Source organism: Colossoma macropomum, unplaced genomic scaffold, assembly GCF_904425465.1.
Source record: "Colossoma macropomum unplaced genomic scaffold, Colossoma_macropomum, whole genome shotgun sequence".
In the NCBI taxonomy this organism is placed as follows: domain Eukaryota; kingdom Metazoa; phylum Chordata; class Actinopteri; order Characiformes; family Serrasalmidae; genus Colossoma; species Colossoma macropomum.
The window spans coordinates 14,840,233-14,866,082 of record NW_023494793.1 but is presented as its reverse complement, the minus strand read 5'-3'; the positions used below and the strand labels follow the sequence as shown (position 1 = coordinate 14,866,082).

General features: G+C 38.9%; 1 protein-coding gene and 2 long non-coding RNA genes across 9 annotated transcripts; 2 read left to right on the top strand and 1 right to left on the bottom strand.

The window, feature by feature from the left end:
• Nucleotides 1-22,681, top strand: ptgesl (prostaglandin E synthase 2-like). 6 transcript variants are annotated; one of them, XM_036578606.1, is made up of 10 exons: nucleotides 178-328; nucleotides 7,426-7,467; nucleotides 11,401-11,475; nucleotides 13,096-13,139; nucleotides 18,572-18,766; nucleotides 18,863-18,918; nucleotides 19,062-19,202; nucleotides 19,286-19,486; nucleotides 19,979-20,093; nucleotides 21,960-22,681. In XM_036578606.1, exons 3-10 carry the CDS (start codon nucleotides 11,442-11,444, stop codon nucleotides 22,086-22,088), a joined length of 915 nt encoding a protein of 304 aa, XP_036434499.1. In that variant the 5' UTR covers nucleotides 178-328; nucleotides 7,426-7,467; nucleotides 11,401-11,441; the 3' UTR covers nucleotides 22,089-22,681. The 6 variants fall into 6 exon arrangements, with proteins under 6 accessions (XP_036434494.1, XP_036434495.1, XP_036434499.1 ...); XM_036578603.1 differs by lacking the exon at nucleotides 178-328 and having other exon boundaries at nucleotides 7,166-7,467; XM_036578601.1 differs by lacking the exons at nucleotides 11,401-11,475; nucleotides 13,096-13,139 and having other exon boundaries at nucleotides 1-328.
• LOC118813335 lies at nucleotides 7,002-13,158 on the bottom strand. Its single transcript, XR_005007628.1, has 2 exons — nucleotides 12,838-13,158; nucleotides 7,002-7,167 (listed from the first exon to the last, which is right to left on the bottom strand). It is a non-coding gene; the product is annotated as an uncharacterized LOC118813335 (long non-coding RNA).
• A 1,153-nt stretch (nucleotides 22,682-23,834) lies between the features above and the next one.
• On the top strand, nucleotides 23,835-25,850 carry LOC118813332. 2 transcript variants are annotated; one of them, XR_005007627.1, is made up of 3 exons: nucleotides 23,835-24,154; nucleotides 25,498-25,564; nucleotides 25,762-25,850. It is a non-coding gene; the product is annotated as an uncharacterized LOC118813332 (long non-coding RNA). The 2 variants fall into 2 exon arrangements; XR_005007626.1 differs by having other exon boundaries at nucleotides 25,494-25,564.

Sequence of the window (25,850 nt, the reverse complement as noted above, 5' to 3'; positions counted from 1 at the left end):
TTTTCGCCCTCTCGCTTGCCGTAGGAGTTTATGTGAAAGCAAGATGGCTGCGGCCTGTGTACGAACGATTAGTAAGACTGGCCGCCTGGTTTATGACAAAGCAACCTGCCATCCAACTAAAATACCAGCATTTGTTATACCTTTGAGAAACGCGGAAAGAACTTATGGAACTAGCCGGTTAGATTTCGGAGCGAGACTTTCATCCTATGCGCTACTGCGCGGTGGCAGGGTTTTGGGTTGCGCCTTCATCTTTGGCGGTGGATTCGGATTCGGTTTGTACCAGACAGTCAAACTCACTCTTCAGCGGCACCTCGCAGAAAAAGCAAAGGTGATGTTTGTTTTTTGTTTGTTTGGAGCAGTTTGTGTTTATCTTCGTTTACTGAAAGTTTTAATATGGATCTGTAGACCTGGATGGACTGTAGAATCAGTAGAATCGTTGGTGGTGTGGGGTGTTGTTGACGAGCCTTTTGCGTGCGTAAGCATAGCATAATGCACCACGGTAAAGTTAGCTTTATTTTCAAGATTCGTCTTTTCGACGCTAATAACATTTAAACGGACTATGGAGGCTAGTAAAGACTTACATAATTATGACAGTACGACCACAGAGAGTGATGCACACTTTTTCATTTGCGGTTTGGGTGACATTTAACGAACTCCTCTTTTTGTGTTAATACCGGAAAAGTGAGACGAGATTTCCAATCGGAATAAAATGCATGCGTTTCTAGACCAAAACTACATCCCTGCACACACATTTGTTTTCCTCCAACTCGTTTCAGTGCTTTTAAAAACATATTTTATTGTTTCCTTTAACAATAGATTCCGTTGGACCAAAAAAAAAGAAAGAAACGTCAATAGCTCCAGAACCACTGTGTCTATACATATCTGATTAATTGTGTTGTTTGCTTTGATCTACGGTGAGAATTGCACGCGAATTGCACGCCAATTGCACACCACAAAAAAGGACATTTAACCGGTAGCTAAAAATGTACATGCCCATATTTATTCTACTCTAATACTGTAATACCGCTGTGTCTGACCCACTCAGACCAGCGCAACACACACTAGCGCACCACTACCACGTCAGTGTTACTGCAGTGCTGAGAATGATCCACCACCCAAATAGTGCCTGCTCTGTGAGGGTCCATGGGGGTCCTGACCACTGAAGAACAGGGTAAAAGGGGGCTAACAAAGTATGCAGAGTAACAGATGGACTACAGTCTGTAATTGTAGAACTACAAAGTGCACCTATATAGTAAGTGGAGCTGATAAAATGGACAATGAGTGTAGAAACAAGGAGGAACAAAATGAAATGATTTGCAAATCTCATAGACCCATATTTTATTCACAGTAGCACATAGAACACATATCGGATGTTAAAAGTGAGACATTTTACCATTAACTCATTTAAAACTTGATGGCAGCAACGCATCTCAAAAAAGTTGGGACAGGACCATGTCTACCATTGTGTAGCCCCTCTTCTTTTAAGAAAAGTCTGTAAATGTCTGGGAAGTGAGGAGACCTTGAGATTTGGGAGAGGGATTTTGTCCCATTTTTGTCTGACGTAGAATTCTAGCTGCTTAACAGTCCTGGGTCTTGTTTGCCGGATTTTTCGTTTCATGATGGGCCAAATGTTTTCTTTTGGTGAAAGGTCTGGACTGCAGGCAGGCCAGGTCAGCACCCAGACTCTTCATCTGCGAAGATGTGCTGTTGCGGTGGATGCTAGTGTAGTTTAGCATTGTCATGCAGAAATATGCAAGGGCTTCCCTGAGAAAGACATTGTCTGGATGGCAGCATATGTTGCCAAAACCTGTGTATTTTGTTTAGCATTCATGGTGCTTTCACATATGTGCAAGACACCCATGCCATGTGCACTAATGCTCCCTCATAGGGAGTCTTGGACGGCATTTCTGGATCGTGTTGACATGTGATTTTTTTCTTTGCATGATACAGCTTTAACTTGCATTTTTGGATTGCACGTTGAACTGTGTTCACGGACAACGATTTCTGGAATTGTTCCTGAACCCATGTAGTGATTTCCAGTACAGAATCATGCAAGTTTTCAATGCAGTGCCGCCTGAGGGCCTGAAGTTCATGAGCATCCAATATTGACCACTGGCTTTGTCCTTTGTGTACAGGGATTTCTCCAGATTCTCTGAATCTTTTGATTATATTATGTACTGTAGATGGTGTGATATCCTAAGTCTTTGCAATTTTATGTTGAGTAACTTTTTTTCTGAAATTGTTTCACTGTTTTTAGATGCAGTTTTTTGCAGACTGGTGAACCTCTGCCCATCTTTGCTTCTGAGAGACACTGCCTCTCTAAAATGCTCTTTTTATACCCAGTCATGTGAGTTAGTTGCTCCTCCAGCTGTTTTTTTATTGGTACCACTTTTCCAGCCTTTTGTTGCCCCTGTCCCAACTTTTTTGAGATATATAATAGCCATTTTGGACACACATGTTGTTGGGAAGATACAGTTGTAACCCTGTTTTTAACATTGAAAAGATAGGAAAATTAAAGTGGCAGTAGAGTGCACAAAAGTAAATAGTGGCCAAATTAAATAGTGATAGATTTGCTATTACACCTAATGTTAGATGCTTTTGTGCAGGTTTCTGTTTACTGTAAAAAAAAAAAAAAAGATAGATTTTCCTTTTTTTAAAATGCCATTTTCTGAAATTTATCATTGTTTAGTGTATCACTGTATTCATCTTGTTTATATTGTAAGTCAATTCTTTCTTCAGGTAGTTAATCCTATTTTTAGCATGCTCCTTTGGAATCACCTGTTATAATAAACATTACACAAGTAATTAAACTTATTCAGTTCTTACCTAACTGAATATGAGTGGATCCATTTTAGTTTATTATATCACTACTTTTACTTCATAATAATAATTTAAAAAGTTCTTAATTCACAGAAATCCTTTTTGAATCGAATTAAAAACTAGTGAATTTTGGTAGCACTTTATTTTATGGTATGTTAAGAAACTAGTATTTAAAAGGTAGAAATATAGTACTCACAAGTAATTTTCTGGTACATATGCTAGGTATGTACAGCAGTATTTGCAATAGTTATAGAGTTTTTTTGGTAATATTGAGTGTTTACAAGTCATAAGTACTTGGTGCATATGTTGCAAGTACAAAGTACACAGTAACTAAGGTGAGAAATATGAGGCATATTTCAGCTTTTACTTCTAAGAAGTTGCATTGTAATGGCAAGTACTACCAAACTGCTTTAGGAAATACATACCTATGTAACAGAGAAGAGTAAGGTACAAGTGAAGGTACAAGTGAAGTACAAGTATAAGTAACAAAGGTGTAAAATTGCAGGGTACCTACCAAGGAGTACTCAGTAAGTACCTTTTTTCCAGTATAGCAATTCATTCCTTAATATTTGGTACATTTACTGGTAAGTTCTCTGTAACATGATGGAAACTGGGCAGTAAAATGTAATTTTGTGTATAGTAATTATACAGTAACTACCTGTTTTCTAAAATTTGTGGTATGCAGAGCATAATCACACACAGTGTTCATAACTGTACATAATGTTATCGAATCTAGGTTAAAAACCAATGGCAAAAAGTGGTATGTTTATTGTATGGTAAAATATTACTCTGCAATTTAGTAAGGCCAAAACAACATACAGGATTAAGGCAGAAATGGAAATGTGTTGTACTAACACAAGCTAACCGGTGAAACAAGACTTTAAATACAGAGAATATTTTTACAATATAAATGAATAAAACAAAAGACTAAGCTACTAAATCATAAAGACAGACAACAGAGTTAAGTAACAATTCAAACACAGGTGCAGAATCTAACGAACAAGCATGCACACACTACACCTGTCATCTCTCTCGCAGCGATGAAGTCAAATGCAGCGATGGACTGCGAAAACCCAGAAGATTTGTAGTGGAGTACTGGATTGAACTCTATCGGACTGCACTCAGTAATGCCAATCCAGTGCAGTCCGGTCCTCCACTTCTGGGTGTTCTCATGTTTCATTGCTGCACAGGACTGTTTGAGACTTGTTACTCTTCATGTGTTTTCCTGTTGTGCTACTTGCTCTGCCCTTTTGGATTCTTCAGTGTTTCATAGATATTCTGTATATAGCAAGTTTGTCTCTCTGGGTGTGTGAAAGGCTGTAGGTGTAAACATGCGCTTGTGTGTATGTTTAGTATCAGGGACAGAAGGAAGTTTCTATATCTTTTGTTGTTTTCTTTGTTTGTTACCCACTGTTATCTTCCAGGTAGTTTGGAATGTTTACTTTGTCTGTGGGTCAAACCTGAATTCTGAAATTCATTTAGTTGTGTATTGTAGTTCACTGGTTTAGTACAATACTATGTGGTGTTTTTGCTTAATACATCCATATTTCATGCTGCAACATAGAGTGCTTTAACCTAGATCAGATCCATAACATTATGTATGGTTATGAACTCTATGTATGGTTATACTCAGCATACCTCAAAGACAAGAAAACAAATAGTTGTTGTGTAATTACTATGTACAGAGTTACACTTTATTTTACAGTCCTGTTTCTATCATTTTTCAGAGAACTTACCACTATGTACCTGGTAGTATGTCTGGTAAGAGAACAGGTAGTTACTGTGTAATTACTATGGGCAAAGTTACACTTTATTTTACAGTCTTATTACCACAGTATTACAGAGAACTTAACAATAAGTAATTAATTAATTACTAATTAATATAGAATAAATTACTGTACATGAATAAAGGTACTTATTTTACTTTTGTACATTCGTACTGTTCTCTTACATATACGTGTAGGTCCTGAAATGCTGAATCATTAAAATCTGAAATATACATGTTATTGCTATTACATTAGTTACCCTTTAATTACATGCAGAGCTTTCAAATTGTTGTAAGAACTACATATTGCTTATTACATTCTGAGTAAGTACTGTTGTACATACTTGATACTAGAGATGAAACGGTTACTGGTTTCATGGTAAACCGCGGTAAAAATTAATGACGGTTAGTAGTACCGTTTGAACTTTAAAGTATCGTTAAAACCGCGGTCGATTACCGCGGTGTAAAAAACTCGGAGATTCGGAGATATTTCAGCCTTCTAAGAAGACCAACTCTGACGTTTTGTCATATTTTGGGTTTTATAAGAATGCAGAAGGAAAGCTAATTGAAGATGACCAACCTGTCTGCAGAACATGCCGAAAGAAAATAGCGGCGAAAGGGGGCAACACATAAAACCTTACGAGTCATCTTTGCGACCACCACCTGCTACTTTTTAGAGAATGCAAGGTTAACTTTAACGTAGAAGTCTGTGGGGACTTCGAAATAGAAGAAATGTCATGGTTTGTGTGGTTTAACTTATGCTTCGTTAATAATATAAAATGAAGCTTTTAGCGTCAAAAAAAAAAACACAATCGGTGAATCAATGTACCAGAAAAGTACCTCATATTTACCACATTCTGAGTTAGTGCAGCCGCACACACCTGGTCTTTTTTTATGTAAATTGCTGTGCACATGCAAACAAAATTACTTGTAGATAACACTTATTAAATACTACTTCCTGACCATAAAATAAACAAATGCTACAAAATAAACCATATCTTTTGTGGGGGAAAAAAAAAGAAAAAAAAACACACACACACACACACACACACACACAGGAAAGGAATCTTGCCATCTTAGCATTTTTTGTTATGTCTGGTAAAGACTCATAGCTCCACTGCCCCTGTTTCTGCTACCTCTACCTTGTCACTAGGCTGGAGAAAAAGAAAACATTTACCATGTGGGGATCCAGGTCATCACAAAAATAAAAAGATAAAGTCAGTGGCATGGTACTTTTGGCTTGTGAAGTCATTATAGAAGTTATTGAGAATAAACTAGACAGAGTCGTGCACTTTTGAGGAGAAGGTTAGAGAAGGTTTATTTCAAGATGTCTTCATTTAGAGATGTTCACAGGTCACCGTTTGGTTTCTTCTCCCACAGAAAAGCAGGAGCAAACACGGATCTCACAGATTGTTATCACTCTCAGCTCACTCACAGCTATCAGTCACCCCCGTGCCCCCCCTCAAGTATCAGTGTTGTGTACCTGTGATAGAGAGGCACAGAAAAGAACAGAACATTCTAAGATGACCTGAAAGGATCATTAGAGACAGAATGATTATTCTGATAACACAGAATAAGCATATAGGAGTTATACAATTAACCACAATCAAACAATTCCCCCCTGTGATCATGTATGAAAGAAAATGATCAAAATGCATACAATATTGATTAAATGCTGATTATTAAACAGAACTACCTTGCTAACATTCTAGCTACATTGATGAAATGTGATTAATGATTAAAAATGTCATATATTGATTACAAGCAGAGGAAGAAAAATAGAAATTGGAAACTGGAAATGAAATTTGAATTAAATGAAAGGCATATGATTAATGAAGTAAATATAACACATGATATATCAGCACAAAATGGAGGCCAGTGTCATAAGGATCAAGATTTGGTCAGATGAATGTTTGACGTACCACACAGTGACTGGTGGTGTGGTCACAGCAGTTAGGTGTTTAGATAGTAATTGCCTCAAAAAGCCATTTGATAGTGTATTGCATTGTTACAATCACCAGAACCAGGAATAGGAGACCCAAAACACTCAGCATAAGATATTCCACTATTAAGTTGCCCATGTCCCCTAGGCTTTCAGTCAACCAATTAAACCACCCATCCTGAGTAGATGGAATGTTGTGAGCCACATGTGAAAAGATCCCCAAAATTCTAGGGTTTTAAGGGTTAAGCTTTGCAGCTGAATTTGTGTCCAACAAAACTTGATAAGGGCCCTCCCATTTAGCTTCAAGAGGTAATCTTTGAGGTTTGTTCACCATCACCCAATGGCCTAGCTCTAAACTGTGTCCCTGTGATAAAGTGCGTCCCTCGACCCGGCAGTATGCTGTGGCAGGGGACACACCTTATGGGTAGCGTCGGGCAAGTGGTCCAAGTAACTGGAATAAATACAGCTTAAGAGTTCTTCTCCCCGCCACCTTTATTCACACACCAACGCTCAGGATTATTTACATATTTACACGTGCACACATAACAAATGAAAACAAAACGAAGACAAAATGAAAATGGTCTCTACGGCTATGAGACTGACCAATGACAGCAAAGTCATATAGGTCTGCACACATCACCTTCAGTCTTCACCAAGCTGAAAGAAGGGATTCCCTTGTACCCCCCAGTAATGCTGCTTATATTTGGGGTGCTCCTCCCCTAGGATATACCATTACTGGCCCGGGTTAAAAACAAGTGCTTCAGATATTTAAATATATTTACATGCAACAGTAAATAATTCATGTTCTTCCTTACTGATCAAATTTACATTCATGACGTCATTAATATTCATTTACAACTGAGTGTACACTTCTTAATCAGTTTTACTCTTCTTGCAGGTTTTGTCCTTCCCTCCTCTTCTACAGGATGGACTCACCCAGGTAAGTAAAGCACTGGTGAACCCGTTCAGTTCTCTTTGCTCCTCAAAGCAAGGATAATCAGTCCTCAGGTAAGTACAGGTAAGTGTTTACAATCAGTCTTTATATTGTGATGTGTAAGAGTGTACTTTACATCATCACAGTCCCCCTTTAAGCTCGACACCTTCCCAGTGGCGAGAAAGGAAGTCGGCTGTGACATTCTGGGAGCCTTTTCTATATTGAATGTCAAAACGGTAGGGCTGCAATGACAGATACCAGCGTGTGATCCTGGCGTTGGAATCTTTCATCCTCCTAATCCATTGCAAAGCCCTGTGATCAGTCTCTAAAACAAAGTCATTTCCCAGCAAATAATACTTTAATGAGTCAAGAGCCCATTTAATGGCGAGAGCCTCTTTCCCAATGGTGGAATACTTCACCTCTCTCGGGAACAGTTTCCTGCTTATGTACAGGATGGGTTTTCGGTCCTCCCCCTCCTCCTGTAATAAGACTGCACCCAGCTTTAAACCCGACGCGTCCATCTGAACAATAAAAGGATTTGAAAAGTCCGGGCTGGCTAAAACTGGCTCCTCACACAGTGCGTTCCTGAGCTCATTAAAAGCATTTTCGCATTTCTCAGTCCACTTTACCCTTTGTGGCATGTCCTTCTTTGTTAAATCCGTCAATGCTGCTGCCTTGGTTGAAAAATTGGGGATGAACCTGCGGTACCATCCCACAAGATCCAAAAATGAGCGCACCCTCCTCTTTGTAGAGGGTTGCTCTCACGGCCTCAACCTTGTCCACTTGAGGTCGTATTTGTCCCCCACCCAGGATGTAGCCTAGGTATGAGGCCTCCTTACAAGCGAGATGACACTTGCTCGGGTTTGCTGTGAGGCCGGCTTTGGTGATCTTCAGGACGATGCTCCGATGCCTCAGATGTTCCTCCCATGACGAACTGTTCATCTTGGCGTTTCCCAGCCTCTCTATGAGTTCATCTGCCCGTGACATGGGGTAAGGATCGAAGGCTGACATGGCGTTTAACTTTGAGTCAACACAGAAGCGTAGGCCTCCGTCCATTTTTGGAACAAGGATGACCGGACTGCACCATTCACTGTCTGAAGGTTCAACGACGCCCATTTTCAGCATTTCCTTCACCTCTTTCCTCAGTTCTGGGACGAGTCGCGCTGGCACTCTACAGGTGGTCTGCCGGATTGGCTCGTCCTTGGTGAGTCTGATGCTGTGCTGTGTCACTGCTGTCCGTCCTGGTTCTTCTGAGAAGAGCTTTGTTGGAATTACCTGCAGTAATTCCTTCTGCTGTTGTGCACTCAGGTGAGACACCACAGGCAGAACATCACCTCCCCCCTCCTGGAGGAAAGTACTGCTCCTTCACTTCCTCATCTTCCTCAACAGCCCTTATCCACAGCTGTTCTGCGCTTGTGGTGTCTGGTTCATTCCACGGCCTCAGCATGTTTATGTGGAAGCTCTGGAGCTTCTTTTTCTATTCAGGAAGGTACAGTTCGTAAGTGGTTTCTCCAACCTGTTTGTGCACTTCATATGGCCCCTGCCATTTGGCTAAAAGTCCAGTGTCACTGGTAGGCAACAGGATAAGTACTTTCTGTCCTGGTTCCAGCACTCTTTTCCTTGCCGCTTTGTCATACCAGCACTTTTGTTGTTCTTGAGCCTTTTCCATGTTTGCATGGACGATCTCTGTCAGCTGACTCAACTTTTCTCTCATCTTCAGGACGTAAGACAAGATGTTCAGCTTCTGCTCTCTGTTTTCTCCCTCCCAGGCTTCCTTCAAGACGTCCAGAGGGCCTCCCACGTGTCATCCATAAAGAAGCTCGAATGGTGAAAAACCACTAGAGGCTTGGGGTACTTCGCAGTATGCAAACAGAACATAAGGTAGCCACGTGTCCCAGTCTGTTCTGTTGCTGTTTGCCAGTTTCTTCAGGGCCTGTTTGAGTCTGGTTGAAGCGTTCTGTTAAACCATCAGTTTGAGGGTGATATGGCGTGGTATGAATACCTTTAATGCCTAATAGGTCGTATACAGCTTTCATCTGTTTTGAAGTGAAGTTTGTGCCTTGATCTGTCAATATCTCTCTCGGGATCCCTACTCTGGAAATGAGCTGAATAAGAGCATTGACAATCTGGCATGTTTTTACTTTTTTCAGTGCGAAAGCTTCTGGGTTTTTTGTAGCATAGTCACACACAACCAGGATGTAGCGGTTGCCGTTTTTAGTTCTGGGTAATGGTCCTACTACATCCATAGCTATGCGTGAGAATGGGATGTCAATGATAGGCATGTTCACCATGGACACCCTGTCTGACCTCTCTTGAGCTGCTGTGAGCTGACACACTGGGCAATTTTTACAGAATTTAACAACTGCATACTGACCTGGCCAATAAAACATGTGTGCTTTTTGACTAAAAGTTTTGGCCTAGCCAAAATGCCCTGCCCAAGGATCTGAATGACCCAGTCTAAGCACTTCACCCCTGAGACCCTGTGGGATTACCAGTTGTTCACCTTTATCCGTGACTCTATATAGTAGGGGTGCGAGAAAAAAATCAGTTCTTAGATGCATCGCGATGCAGACGTGGATGATTCTGAATCGATTCATAAATGTCAAAAATCGATTTTCTAAATATTTAATTTATAACGTAATGTTAACAGAACGCAAAGGGCAGAACTTGGAAGTGGGTAAGTGCGGCGCCCGGACAGTCTGTGGCGGCACATAACAAAAACACAACAGGATGAGTGAGAAATCCGACCGGCTCCCTCTGCATTAAAGCCAGGTTAGATCAGGAGTCACAACCCAAATGTTAAGAAGAGCCATTTTATCCTTTCAACAAAAATCAAACCAGCTTGGCCGCCACAACATTTATGTCCAGTATGTGATAATGTGCTAGTTTAGGCTAAAAAATATAAACGAAAACGCAGACTTACTCTGCTCTGCTTTAAGCTTCAGCTATAGCTGCTTTTCTTCCATCTCCGCCAGAAAACTTTTCCTCAAAAGTTGAATAGTTTCTTGTAAACGAGGCTGAAGTCGCTTCTCATTCGCCAGCTTCTTGCTGAACTTTCTGGTTCCACCTTAAATTCTGACTGAGGCGCCGAATGTAAAAGCGGCACCATTTAAGGTGGAACGGGAAAATTAGAGAAGCGACTTCATCTTTGCAGCTTCGCATCTTTTAGTTAGTGTGTGACAGTCTCTCGTTGCAGATTTAACGCACCAGGAAACCAACTGCGCTGCTTATAAATGCGAATCATTCATCTCCAAATGTTCGTCTGTCTTTCTCTTTTCCTTTTTCGTTCGCTACTAGCTTGGCGAAACCTTGCTGCTAGGTGACCTGCAGTCTTTCGCTCCTCAGAAGAGCAGTGAATGAGAGCCTTCCAGTTCATTTGCCACATCACTTCCATTTGTTTTATTAATAAAAGATATTGGATGTAAATGCATTATGGGTCATTACAAATACTTTGTTTTAAAACTACAAAGTCCTCAGACAGTAAGAAAACAGAAATCATGTATAGAAAAAAAGATGCATCGATAATCGTTTTATAATCGCATCACAGCCCTCTGAATCGCAATCAAATCGTGAGGTGCCTTGAGATGCCCACCCCTACTATATAGTTTATTTTCTTTTACAGTTAAATGGCAACCTTCATCTGGGTTATCATTGTACTGTTTGCATTTAGCGAAAAGAGGTTTTAACGTCTCGTCCTCACTCTGAAGCTCTTCGAAATTAGCAGGTAAACCGATGTTGCTAGTGCCTGGCAGCTCTACTTTCTCTGCCACTGTGGTTCCCTTGACTTTCTTTCCTTTTTTCCATTTTAGACTTTTTTAGTTTGGGTTCTACGGCATAAGGCAGTTCATTTAGCAGTTTCACTGTCTCTTTAGCAGCGTTTTTAGATTGCTGTCTGGTCACCACCATAACCTCAGCTTTGCTTGCTTGTTTTTTATTTAGGTCAACCAGAACGGGGATATCTCTACCTAGTATCACAGCATATGGGGAGTTCTGTACTACTCCTACATTTACCAGGTAAGTTTGTCCCTTAATTGAGATGCTAATTTCAGTAGTTGGGTAGACCTGTTCATCACCGTAGATGCATTTAACCCTTAGCTTCCCTGTGAGGCTGTATTGTAGGTTTTCTATACAGGATTGGGATTGACTAGTGTTTGGCTTGCTCCTTTATCTATTAATGCTTTGTACTGTTTACCTTTTATTCTAACTGGTATTGTGGTTTCCTCATTGCTCTCCTGTGCGCTAAAAGAGTTTTTTTCCTGTAGCAAAGGATGTAGCAAAGTTGGTTGGAGCTAGTAGGTGGGTTTTGGCATTCACTGCTTTTATGGCCTATTTGGTTACAGCTAAAGCATCTAATTTTTGGCTTTTATGGCCACTGCCATAATCACGTTTCTCAAACTTACTGGTTTGCTTGCTGGAGTGTGGTTTTCCGAGCCGGAACTTTCCTTCAGCTTGCCGTGCTGCGACGAAAGCGTCTGCCATTTCGACCGCCTGCTCTGCTGAAGCCGGGCTCCTTTCCATTATCCAGCTCTTGAGTTCGGGGTTGATCATGCTCAGGAACTGCTCCAGCACGATGGTTTGTTCTTACGTGCTCTCCCTCTGGCTCGTGTGCTGGTACCACCAGTCTGTATATCCTTGAGTGCGTTGTTGTTGTTGTTGAATGTTGAGCTTCCGGGTCCTGCTGCACTCCCCTTTGACCCTGCCGGACTTCTTCCTGCAGAAGCCTAAACTGGTGCTGTAGCAAGCGCCACCTCTGGTCCTGCCTCCTCGCTTCTCTCTGCTGCTCTTCGTCCTTTCGCTGCTGAGCATCGATGAAGCCTTGGAGCATTTGCCGCAGGTTAGCAATCTCGGATGCACTCTCCGTGGGTCTTTGTGCTGAGGACGGCTCACATTCTTCTTCGCTGCTGTTTGTGTGTTGTTTTTGGGTGGTTGGGGGTTTCTTGGGAGCCATCGCCTCCTCGTGGCGAATGCTGGAACTGTCCGTCCCGCCGCCACAGTGTGTGTTGCTCCGCCTTGCAATCTTGTGTTCGCTGAAGTTGACAAACTACTGCCACAGTTGTGCGTGGCTCTGCGCTGCTGCTACCATTTGCGAAGAACCGTGGCTCTTCGCGGCTGCCACCATTTGTGTCCCTCGACCTGGCAGTATGCTGTGGCAGGGGACACACCTTATGGGTAGCGTCGGGCAAGTGGTCCAAGTAACTGGAATAAATACAGCTCAAGAGTTCTTCTCCCCGTCACCTTTATTTACACACCAACGCTCAGGATTATTTACATATTTACACGTGCACACATAACAAATGAAAACAAAACGAAGACAAAATGAAAATGGTCTCTACGGCTATGAGACTGACCAACGACTGCAAGGTCTGCACACATCACCTTCAGTCTTCACCAAGCTGAAAGAAGGGATTCCCTTGTACCCCCCAGTAATGCTGCTTATATTTGGGGTGCTCCTCCCCTAGGATATACCATTACTGGTCCAGGTTAAAAACAGTTGCTTCAGATATTTAAATATATTTACATGCAACAGTAAATAATTCATGTTCTTCCTTACTAATCAAATTTACATTCACGATGTAATTAATATTCATATACAACTCACTGTACACTTCTTAATCAGTTTTACTCTTCTTGCAGGTTTTGTCCTTCCCTCCTCTTCTACAGAGGATGGACTCACCCAGGTAAGTAAATCACCGGTGAACCCGTTCAGTTCTCTTTGCTCCTCAAAGCAAGGATAATCAGTCCTCAGGTAAGTACAGGTAAGTGTTTACAATCAGTCTTTATATTGTGATGTGTAAGGGGGTACTTTACATCATCACAGTCCCCCTGAGATGGCTCGAACCACGCATCTTGAACTTGCTGTTCTGCTCATCGGACAGCATGGCTGAGAGCTAGCCAGCCAAGTGGACATTAGCCTTGCACAGATCACCTTGAAAGGACTCAAGCCTGTTTTCTTGTTGTGAGTAGCGCGAATGCTACAGAGCACTGCTGGAAGGGCTTCAGGCAATGGAATGCATCTTTGACAGGCGTTCCTTGATGACACGGTTCATCCGTTCCGTTTGGCCTGAGGCTCAAATTTGACAAAATATCTGATAGATAGAACCTTATAATTCCAAGGGAATGAATAGTAATTGAAACAGTAGTGTTCAACATTTAATTGATAAGTATGAATGATTATTGGCCTTCACAAAATAAATTTTTTGTGCATGTTTGAATACAAACATGTTTATTATTTTAGTAATCTAGTATTCAACCGATTATCCCATTGATTAATTAAGTAATCAGATAAATACTTTTGGCCTTATTTAAGACCAATAGTAAATAAACAAAATAGAAAATAGGAGTCACTGGTTTCTTAAAATGAACAACTACTTGGTTTCCTTTTTAGAAAAATCAACACTTCTATTACTTAAATTGCATAAAATAAAAACTAAACCCACTTAGTGTATTTAAGTGCCATATTACAGTCTGGGTTTAAAAGAAAACATTTTCTGAAGAGTAAAAATAAATAATAATTTTTAAATTTAAATAATAATTACTTTAAAAGGGTATACATACAACCTAAAACTAAGGCATACATAATAATAATAATAATAATAATAATAATAATGATAAAAATAATAGTAACAATAATGCTAATAATATAATTTATAATTAGGCCTAAATATCTTACTGTTCATAAGACTGGCTAATGTATGTTTATTTTCTATGTTGAAGGGTTGCCCTACACCTGCTGACCCTACTTACTGCAGTCAAAGTAAATGAATATACTGCTGTCTTGGATTGGCGCATTTTGCAATCTGTGCCAGAATTGTCTTTGCCACCTGCCCACAGTATAAGCACATTGTGTGACAGTAACAATCATCTGTGCAAAATGCAGTGAGCTGTTTGTAGTTATATAGATTAAACCAAGCTCTGATGCAAAAAATTAGCTTCAGTGATTTTTAGTACTTTAAGTAGCCTGCCACCATGTCTACATTTGCTTCTTCACACAGTTGTGATAGCTTAGCAAGTTCTCATTAGGAGGATGAGAACTTGCTAGATTCTATGCTAGCAACAGCCCAGGCCCTAACCTCAGTAACCAGGATGGATGCGGCCTTATGACAGCTGGACGACCCATGGCCTTGTTTGGGTGTGGGATTTGTCCTTTGCCAGACAGAGCCTTGGAGCATGGCCTGTGGGAACTTGTGGGGTGGTAGACGCTCTGCACTCCACCCTCTGCCCCCTGAAATATCCCTCTGAGCAAGAAATTCTCCACCTTGAGCTTGAGGACTCCCACTTATGTGGATCCCTTGCTCACCTCTTGTGCTTTTGGCAACCCCATGCCGAGGGTCAAAAAGTTCACAGCAGACAGAGCTGGGTTGCTCTTTTCCAACAGTTTGAGAAGTGCCCATGCTCCCCCCAACTGCAGGCTTCCTTGTCGTAGCATTCACGCTGGTCCCTGCCACTGGATACCAATGCACAGCACTCATGCCAGACCCCACAACTGGACACCAATATGTGGCATTCACGCCGGTCATCTTCGCTCGACACCAACACATGGCATTCACATCAGTCCCCACCGTTGGACACCAACGCACGGCATTCACGCAGGTCCCTGGTGTTGAATATCAACGCGCATCATTTATGCCAGTCCTTGCCGTTGGACACAAATGCACAGCATTCATGCCGGTCTCCACTGCTGGATACAAACATGCAACATTCATGCCGTCCCGTGCTGCAGTAACCACCAACCACTTTGAGTCAAACCTCAACAGAGCCTCAGCAATCACTTACTCCCTCTCATGTGCCAAAGTAAATAACATTATGCAGCAGCTTCCTAGTCTCCTTGCTAAGCAGTTTTGTAATGCAGATTTCCATGTAGGCTGTAACAATATCACAGATGAAAAAACTGAACTTTTGAAGAAAGATACAGCAGCTTGACTCACTTAAACAAAGAAAAATGTTTTGAATTTTTAGCCTTAGTACACAATTTTTAGTACACAGGACGCAATAAGTTTTGCTGGGATCTATAGACCTCTTTCCGTGTCCTCTTATACTTTTATCCCCATGCATCAGAAATGCTTACCCTAGGTGATTTTAATCAGAATTGTTTGACTAATGCATCCAGTCACTTGAAGGAAGTTTGTGGAAATCTCTAATGCAACTAAATCCAGAACCAGCATGACCAAACTTGCGAGACCCCACCAAATCAGCATTAGTAGATTTAATTTTATCCAAAAAATATGACAAACTTACTTCTATAGGTGTATTTGGCCCTTGGTTTTAGTGGTCACTGCCCTATCGGATGGTGGTTAGAAGGAATTTTAAACGTTTTAATGACCAAGACTTTTTGAACAACCTGGCGCTCAGTGATATTAATTACACTTCTGAAATTCTGCTATCAACTGTTAGGCCATTTTAGCAAAACATTCTTGGTGGTGGTAAACAAGCATGCCCCTTATAAAAATAATAAAATTCGAGATGGAACTAATCCCGGGTTCAACACTGAAATATCTTGGTTGCTTAATGCAAGAAGTAATAGCATGGGCCCTCGCAAGAAGAAATTGTGACTGAGACCAATGGCTCATTTTCAGGCAACTAATGCCAAAACTAAAGCAGAATATTACCTTCAGTTGTTTACATATGCAGCTTCAAATTCTAGAAGACTAATTTACTCAAAAACAAATCGAGTGATTCTAACCCATATCCTAATTAATGATCATCAGTTTGCTGATCAAAAAGAGCTCTGCCAAACATTTTAACACTAACTTTGCAGCTACTGGGCATTATTTTGATAATACTAATATGGAAGCGCCTGTCAATATTTGTCTCTCTCCTTCACATAGTAGCTAAAGCCCTCAGCACCATCAACACTAAAAAAAAAAATAGAAGAGTGGATAGTTTGGAATCCTTATTTCTGTGACCATGATTAGAACACAACACAGATTTTTAATCTTAATTTTAACTGTTTTATCAAGCAAAATTCCCAGTATCTGTAAAACAGCACAGGCAATTTCACTCCACAAAGGAGGTGATGCCTCAGATTTTAATAATTATAGAACAGTCTTAAAATTGATCTCTCAATGGATCAGTGAAATCAATCAGTGACTTAGGGCTGGCAGATTAAAAATGTTATTGCCCAATGTTATGGGCCAAAAATGTTAGTACGATAAAAATGTACGTATCACTTGATGTCAATAATTGCCACGATAAATGTCATCATTATTTCTTTCAAGTTTAAAGGCTCAGAACATGACAAATGCTTGGCAAACAGAGGAATATTTTGCAAATCTATCAGGGGATAGTGGGAGAAAGTTTCCCAGGTTAGCTGTTTTTACCAGCTGGTTAAAGCAGCACTCCTACACGCACAGCATGGCTGTGATTTTTGTAAAATTTTATAGATTAAAAAGATAACAGATTATTTTAAGGTGTCTAGTGATAAATGCTAGGCTATCTGGTTACAGGTGCTAAACTCAATGTCAGCTTAGTATGAGCAGAACATTAGATGGCTCAGTACATCAATGATGGATCATACCGCCTTACTCATATCACTAGTACCAAATCCATGTCAGAGCATATCACAGTCTTCAAACACAAGCTAGCAGACATTTGGATTTCTCTATGTTGTCGTAATAGTTTGAGGGGTGGAAGAAACACAATATTTCTGATGCTCGCTGTATGAAAGATGGACGTCGGTGGCATTAACTGCAGTGTGATTCTCTTGTACCAGACGACAACAACGTCTTTGTTTTAGGTATGAGGTCTGGTGCAAGAGAGTCACACTGCAGTTAATGCCACTGAGGTCTTTTCATGCTGAAGCATTAAAATTACCCTAGCCGAAACTCTGGAAAACCCCATGCCATTATCCCTCCTCCGACAAAACCTAGACTGACTGCCAGATAATGACGCATGATTCATTACTCCAGAGAACACATTTCTACTGCTCCAAAGTCCAGTGGCAACGTGCTTTAGACCACTCCAGCTGACGCTTGGCATTGCACATGTAATCTTAGTGATCTTAGGCTTGTATGCGGTTGCTTGGCTATGGAAACCCATTTCCTGAAGCTCCCAACACAGAATTCTTATGCTGATGTTGCTTCCAGAGGCAGCCTGGAACTCTGTAATGAACAGAGGCGATTTTCACATGCTACGTGCTTATGTTGGTAAGCACGTAGGTTGGTATTACAATGTCAGCGCCAGGACTAATAGTGGTATGACAGTCGTTAATTCATGAGTGAGTTTACATAGTGCTTTAGTCAGGAAGGTTGGGTTTTTGGTATAATGTGAGAAATAGGAAGTTGCCTTACTCCCCTTCAATTGGCTCTGATTTTACCTACTGTGGGGATATTTGCAAACATTCGACAAGATTTTAGCAGGCAGGATTTTAGAAGTTGAACAAGGCAATATGTTTATACTTTATAATTAAAATAACGCTAATGGGCAAACATGTTCTTCTGTGAGGTAATCATATTGATCTGCTTCAGATGGTAGACTTTTCTGACAAGCCAGTGTACCAAATGTTTATGCTTTGTAGTGTAGTAAGCTACCATGCATCTGCAGCCACTCGTGCCAGTTACAGACTTTTACTTTAATTTTAGTAGGTGTCCTTATACTCTCAGCACAGCCACTCTGTTTATCTTATAATGACAATAAAATATGATGGCATGAGAATTTCAAGGAAAGGTCCTTCTCAAACATTAGTCAGAATTGATGTACCTTTCTTGACCTTCTCAAAGATGTAGATCATCAATAGAATCTCATCAAAAAGTTTGTTAATAATTCAATTATCTGTAGATGATGTATAGAGGACCATCAATGTAAAGTGTGATAGATTATGCCGAGTGCATCCTGGTATAGACATTGACAGAAATCTGTTCACTGCAGGTATGGTATTTAAAATTCAAATAAATTTAAATATAACAAAACACAAACATGGGTAATAGTCAAATTTGATTTTTGATCCAATTTTACAGCACCAAACATATAAATGTGTGCCATTTCTTTATGTGTGTGTGTTATGTCAAATTTTACTACTTTGAATTTGCCTGAATCCAGTTTTTTTTTTCCTTACAGTTGTTAATCATGCAGCACTCATTCTGTTGTATCTATTGCAAATTAATCTTTTCTGTAGGCACCAGATCTTGGAACAGATCTTAAGCTGAAACTGTACCAGTACAAGACCTGCCCATTCTGCAGTAAAGTGCGAGTGTTCTTAGACTACCATGGCATCCCATATGAAACTGTGGAGGTTAATCCCGTTATGCGACAAGAAATCAAGTGGTCTGGTTACAGAAAAGTTCCCATCCTGATGGTGAATGGAACTGTTGTAAGTAGCCTATAATATTTTGAATTGGAAATAATCAAACAACCAAAAAAACCCAATGTCAGTCTCCATCTCTGTCCTATGTTCCCTTTTTGACAGCAACTCAATGACTCATCTGTCATTATTAGTGCTTTGATGACCTATCTCATGAGCAAGTAAGTATGTTTGACAGTTGCATAATATGTATGAAAACAAAATGAAATGTGATGATGTGTAAACATGATGCCATTTGTAAAAAAAAAAAACTTCATTGAAACGTTGATGTGGATTAATGTGCGCCTTTCAACCCCCTTCTTAGAGAGAAGATGATTCCTCAGATTCTTGCCTGTTATCCTGAAATGAAGGCAAAAAATGAGCATGGAAAAGAGGTCATAGAGTTTGGCAACAAGTACTGGGTGATGGTGAATGACCATGAATATCCAGAAAAGGATTCCAGAAAGTAAGTGATGCAAAATGGATTAGTCCATGCTATATATTTAACATGCATTCCATATTCTAAATGCTTTTTGCTTTTACTTTCAGAGAGGAAATAAAGTGGCGTAAATGGGTAGATGATTGGCTTGTGCACCTTATTTCTCCTAATGTCTACCGTACACCTGGGGAGGCTCTGGCTTCATTTGACTACATAGTTCGGGAAGGGAAGTTTGGCAGATTTGAAGGATTTTTTGCAAAGTATGTTGGAGCAGCTGCAATGTGGATCATCTCAAAAAGGCTCAGAAATAGGTTAGTGCAACGTTTGCTCATCTATTACTTCTTAATTTAAATGCTTATAATTGGTGTTCTTCATATTCTGTTGTCTAAAAATCTTAAAAAGTAGGAGTGTAACAATTTACAAAATTTTAAATTTGGTTCAGTACCATATGGTTGTCTCTGAATTCGATACAGCAAAAATAAGGTGTGCCTTATTGTGTCTTGATGGGTTAATTTTATTATACTTCATGCAATATAATTAAACTGAGTATATTATTTGTTCCAGTCAGTTGAATGTATTGTTCTATACTTGTGCATGTTGAATTTAGAAGCTCATATTGAGCCATGTAATAAGATATGCTGGGTTATTACACTCCTGTTAAAAAAAAGTTAATTCAAAGAGAAAAGTTTTGGGGTGATTTTTACAGTGGTATGTTGTTACAAGTTAAACTACATTCGTTGAGTTTCTTTTTCGTTTTTGCCTTAAAAAGTTGTTGTGTCTGTATATTCTTCTTGATAACCTAGACACAACCTGCAGGAGGATGTGAGACAGGACCTCTACAAGGCTGTCAATGACTGGATGGCAGCTGTTGGAAAGAAGAAGTTCATGGGAGGAGATAGTCCCAACCTTGCAGATCTGGTATGATTTGTTCCTTCATAAGGAATTAACTTAACAAAGGAAATGGAGCTGTCGAAATATAATTTGATTGTTCGCTATATTTGATGAGAAACTGCACATTAAAATATAGAAAATGTCTATTTGAATGTGTAAAGTTGTCTATGCAGTGGCTCCTGGCATGTTTCAGGCCAGGAGTTACTAATAATTTCATGCATGCAACATCTACCTAACATAAGTAAGAACAGGCTATTGCTGACCATAAATCAACAAAACAGCAAAGATCTAACTTGGCTTTAATGAGATATAATGAGTATATAATCTAATATTATTGTATAGTAATAAATAATAGAGATATAATGAGTAAGAACAGGCTATAGCTAACCATAAATCAACAAAACAACAAAGATCTAATTTGACTTTATTCAGATATTTAAATGCATAACAATGTTGTAAATATCAAGTCAAGATGAGTAAAAGCAATGGGATAAATGTTCTCTTTTCAATGGTCTGCTTCAGACGTCAGATTTTTCTGAGAAGCGAAAAGCCAAAGTTACAAATGTGGATTCTTTGTTGTGTAGTAAGCTAACAATCATGTGCTATTGATAAGGTAAGGTAGCATTAAAATAGCATTTAAGCTGCTAATTTGATCTGAAGTGTCGCTATACAGAAACTGCAGGTATTAGCACCAGTTGGAGATTTTGTTTTCTACACTTAGCATGTGCACTTTCACTGATGCAGCCTATATATTTTAGTTTAGAATGACAACTGGATATCACTAGAGTGTGAGAATTTTTTTTTCTTTTCTTGTTTTTTTTTGCAACCATCTTCCAACCCCAGAACACCATGAACTTTTAAGAATGCTTCATAGTGCTTTATTGAGTAATACGCTGAGTGCCCACTTGTGGATTTAGGAGACACAACACTTACTTTAAATGGCTTTTTTGCAGTTATGTCTTAATCTTATTTGCATCTTTAAAAAATGTATTTAAATATAAATGTATATTGATATCTGGCAGACAAGCAAAGAGAAATTTGAATTTCATATATTCATCCAGCTGACAGCTCTAAAAGACGATAGAGTTAAAAACATAGATGCAGTGCCCACCCAGAGGAATTTGTAATTTTAGTAATTTATTCACAGTAGTGGCTAAACCTGAGACATGGTCACATTCTGCTGTTTTTTTCTTGGGTTACTGAATTACCAAGGCAGAATTGATCATAGCAGTGGTGATAAGAACCAGACGTCTGAAGTGTTTAAATACTCGTAGAAGCTACCTTGCAGACAGTTATTACACAAAATGAATACGCAGTTATAAACATGCTGCATGATATCTGAGACATTGTTTTGACATAGGGTTTTGGGCTAAAACATTTTTTAAACCCATTCATGGCTGGAAAGTACATTCAAGACATTGTTAGCAAAAAGAGTCCCCAAATAAATTTTATTTTTTCATATTTACCATTATTCTATAATTATCAGCATTACATGTAACAACTCAGACACCTGCAGATACACTGATGGTTTTGGATAGCAATTAAAATGGCTATATTTGTATTGTAGACACTGCAACCCCTAGTTCCTCTCACCACCACTGTAATTGGAGTCAGTACATTTCTCTACATTTTATCATTTTATATCAGAGCATTCTAAATTACATTATCTTAACTATTTAATTATGTTGAGTTTTTAAATTAAAAACCATAATCTGCTGTGGTAAGAGATTGTTGTATGTTTTTGTTATAGAAAAACTGAGGGTTAAAAGAGGGGAATTTTGTTAATACAGGCAAAGCTTGTTCTAAATAAGGTCTTTGGCTGCGCACATTTGTAGACATACATTGAGTTTTACAATTCACTCTCTTTACAATGTTTTATGTTCTTCTGCACAGGCAGTGTTTGGTGTTCTGAGGGTTATGGAAGGTCTTCAGGCTTTCAACGACATGATGGAGAACACCAAAGTTAAGAACTGGTACAGACGTATGGAGAACGTTGTGCACAATCACAATCATTCTGAATAAAGAATTTCACATCCTTCTTAAACGGTTCCCTGTCAGAAACGTTAAAGGTGTCTTATGTCAGTCCAATCAGAAATGCAGTGTAATAAAGTAATGGACAGTAAGCTAAACTGAACACAATTTCTCCTGGATTAAAAAAGTTTTTGTAGTTTTCTCTATGATTTTTCCTGTTAAATTACAGTTTAGTTAGTGAACTTTGCCTCAGATGACATCTCTTTTACGCTTCCCCAACCTTACACTGTCAGTAGCAGTAATATACTAAACTGTAAATGCTGTTTGTTTGTTTTTTGCATTACTTTTGCTGATGATTTGACACAAGTTGCCAAGTGTTATTTGTGCTTGGAGCTATATGGGCAGAGGATTACATGCCTAGGAAACTGGGTCATGAATCGCCATGCTGATACATGTTGATTCAGACTTAATTGTAAGAAATAATTTTGGCCAGTGTGTAATTTTAATTTGTCTTTATGGGGAAAGATACAAAATACAAGTATGATTGATAGAGATGAGCATATGAATCCTTAGCAACCGTTTGAATAAGGATAGTATGTTTTGTCTCTTGATCACAAAAATAAAAAATTGTTATAAACTGAGAACCTCTGAAGTATTTAACAGTGGCTGCTGTGGATGCTGGACAATAATCTAGGTGGTCTGAGGGTGGACCAGCGGCGGCAAATAGTCAGCAGGGTGCTGACCTTATCAAGCCAGCAGACCGATATATGCTTGCTCTCTGGGCCCTTACGGCCACCCTAAATGTTTCAAGTTTCAAGTTTATTTGTCATTTGCACAACATGTCAGGACATTTATGCATTGAAATGCTTGTGGTGAGGCTCAGGTAATCACTCTACAGAAAGTAAATAAGTAAAAAATTAAATATGCAAGAAAAACAAACAAATATATTAAATATACACAAGATATACACAAAATATAGAGACAATATACATTTTAAAGTGACTTAAGTGACAGTGTTATTATTATTTAAAGTGACTTAGTGTTAAAGTATTATTGTCCATAGCAGAGATATGATATAATAATAATGCTAACAAAGTGACTGAGTGACAAAATGAGCAGTGAGTCTCCTCACTCTTGTGAAGGAGAGAAGCAAGGAAGAAATAAAGGTGAGTAAAATGTTTTGTCAAAGCTGTCTATCTAAGCGCGCCACGCTAGTTGTATCACAGTCGTGTAGGCTAGCATTATTGAGAACCTGCTGCGTTACAAAATACATTGTATAGCTACGTAAAATGTTATCTATCTAACGCATCTGCAATTGTAGTGGCATGGCATTTGTTTTTCTCATCTATAGTTCTTTACAATATGAAGAAGAAAAGTGACATACGCGATAGAAGAAGTGCAAATGCACTAATAGTTTCTACAATGCTTTAGAAACATAATTCTTATGTAATATTTGTCCATGACAGGATGGATACCATTTCTCTGATGGTATGGAGCTGTTTTAGTGCCTATGGTGTGGCAGCTTACACATCTGGAAAGGCACTATCAATAAAATATGGGTCTATAAGATTAGCATATCATTGCATTCTGTTTTTATTTACATTTATTTGGAATTTGGGTTGTGTGTGTGTGTGTGTGTATATATATATATATATATATATATATATATATATATTTTGCATCTAATTTAATGTTCTTTCTAATGTCACCTCTTTACTCACTGTACTACAGTATGTTCCAGGAACAAGTCATAAATGCTGCAGTATGATTCTGCATTTATTCACAGAACATACACAGGCACAGCTTGGTCGTCAGTCTCCTGAAACACTAAAACAATAAAGCTGACAACATAAGGAAGTAGATTAGGAGTCCTCGGTCATCAAAATGTGGAGCATATGTGAAACCTATGAAATCTATTGCTCTTTGAGAAATCATTCCATAGATGTTTGCTCTTATATAGAAATGGAAACCAAAGCATCTGGCAGTGGCATGGCTACAGCGCATGATCCTTGGGCGCATGGTTTTTATTTAGCTTGTTTAGCTTTTAAGAGTAGATGCTGGAAAACAGCGGAAACACGATTTAGGCGACTGGGACACTGAAAGAGACATCACAACAGGTTAAGAGATTTGAAGTACCTTGAATTATCTAATCGCAATTCTGCCAACATTCTATGTGCTATTTTGTGTATTTTATTGCTTTAATGTAAAAAAAAAAAAAAAACTAAATTACTTTATGCAGATAATATTGTTCTTAAGCTCTTAAGAAAAGATGCAGGAAAACATCTGAAATACGACTGAGGCATTTGGGACACAAACAGTATACGAGGAGTTAGGAGATTCACACCAGCCTTGATTTGTAAATATTTATATCCGAATAAAATGTTAATGTATTTTTTAATGTTCTGATAAGATGGCTAATATTGTCTGATTTGTTTTGTTCAGACGGCTGAATCATCACTTCATTTCTTATGTGTGCATTTTTATACAGCGATTGACCTTATAGCATATATAGCTTGAATTTTATTATTTAGTTAGTGGCGTGTGCATATTTAAAAAGAACAAACTAATTATATATTCTTTATACTTTATATATTCTCGCGTGCTTTTTGGCTATGCTCAGTGTGTCATGCTGATGCCTTCTGACATTATAACTTGCGTTTCATCTCATTGCATGTTTTGAGTGTTTCTCCATTCAAAACTGAGTAGAACCTGATTCTAGTGATGCAGCTTGCTAAAGATGAACAAAGTGAGATCTGTTACATTTGCTTTTAATTTGGAGTGTATTCATGTAGTATTATTGCAGAAAATGCTGTGTGTGTTATGTTTTAAACTTGGATTGAACAATTTTGGAAAATGTGCAAATGTGTGTAATATGTGCTGTAGATATGGAGTTTTCCTAGTGGTTGAATCTGATAGAGAAACTTAGTGAATTTTGAAAGATTAGGTCAATGACTGCATTTTGTATCAAAGCAAGGAAAACTGATGCACAGTTCAGTCCACCAAGACTGATGTTGCACTAACTAAGGTTAACTAATCTGCAGATGAGACAATTCAGCCTTCACATTCAAACAGGTATAAATGACAATTAGAAGTGGTACTTGACCACTTTATAAATCAACAATGGTGCCTCATGGGAGAGAATTGTCTGGAGACATGAGAAAGAAAATTAACTGCACACAAGATGACAAGGGTACAGTAAGATTAGCAAATCACAGTTGAGTCAGAATACAGTAGCAAAAGTAATACAGAAATTCAAAAAAGATGGTTATATGCTCCCTGAAATACTCAAGCAGTTGTTTAACTGCCATAAATGTCAGTTATTACTTCATATGTTGTTTACATATTTGTGATTTAGTTTTTCATAATTCGTGAATTTTCTATTTGATTTATTTTTGTACATATGTATACTCTTTTTTTTTTTGTCATGTATATCGAAACTAAGTGTTATGTTCCTAGGAAGGCGGTTTAGATGTGGCACTTCAACCTGAAAAACTGAACTGTTGCATGAAAACGACAGAGCAGAAGCAGTAAGTTACAGTGTTCTCATTCATTTAATTTCAAGATATTGGGTTCATTCCCTCTTGGTTGTGTGCAGCCAGCAAGGTATGTTTGTTTAATTTAGTTGTGTTTTGTTTTCTATCGCGTACATTTGTAATAATTTCGATGTGGTTTGTAAAATTCATAACTTTCCGTTTGTACTGTACATTTTATTTATTAATTACAGTTCGACGGTGGTGAAAAAGTGAAGTGGCAGCAGTGGTGATGATGTTGACATATATGAATGATTGTGGCGTGCGCCCGCCCCCCCGGGCC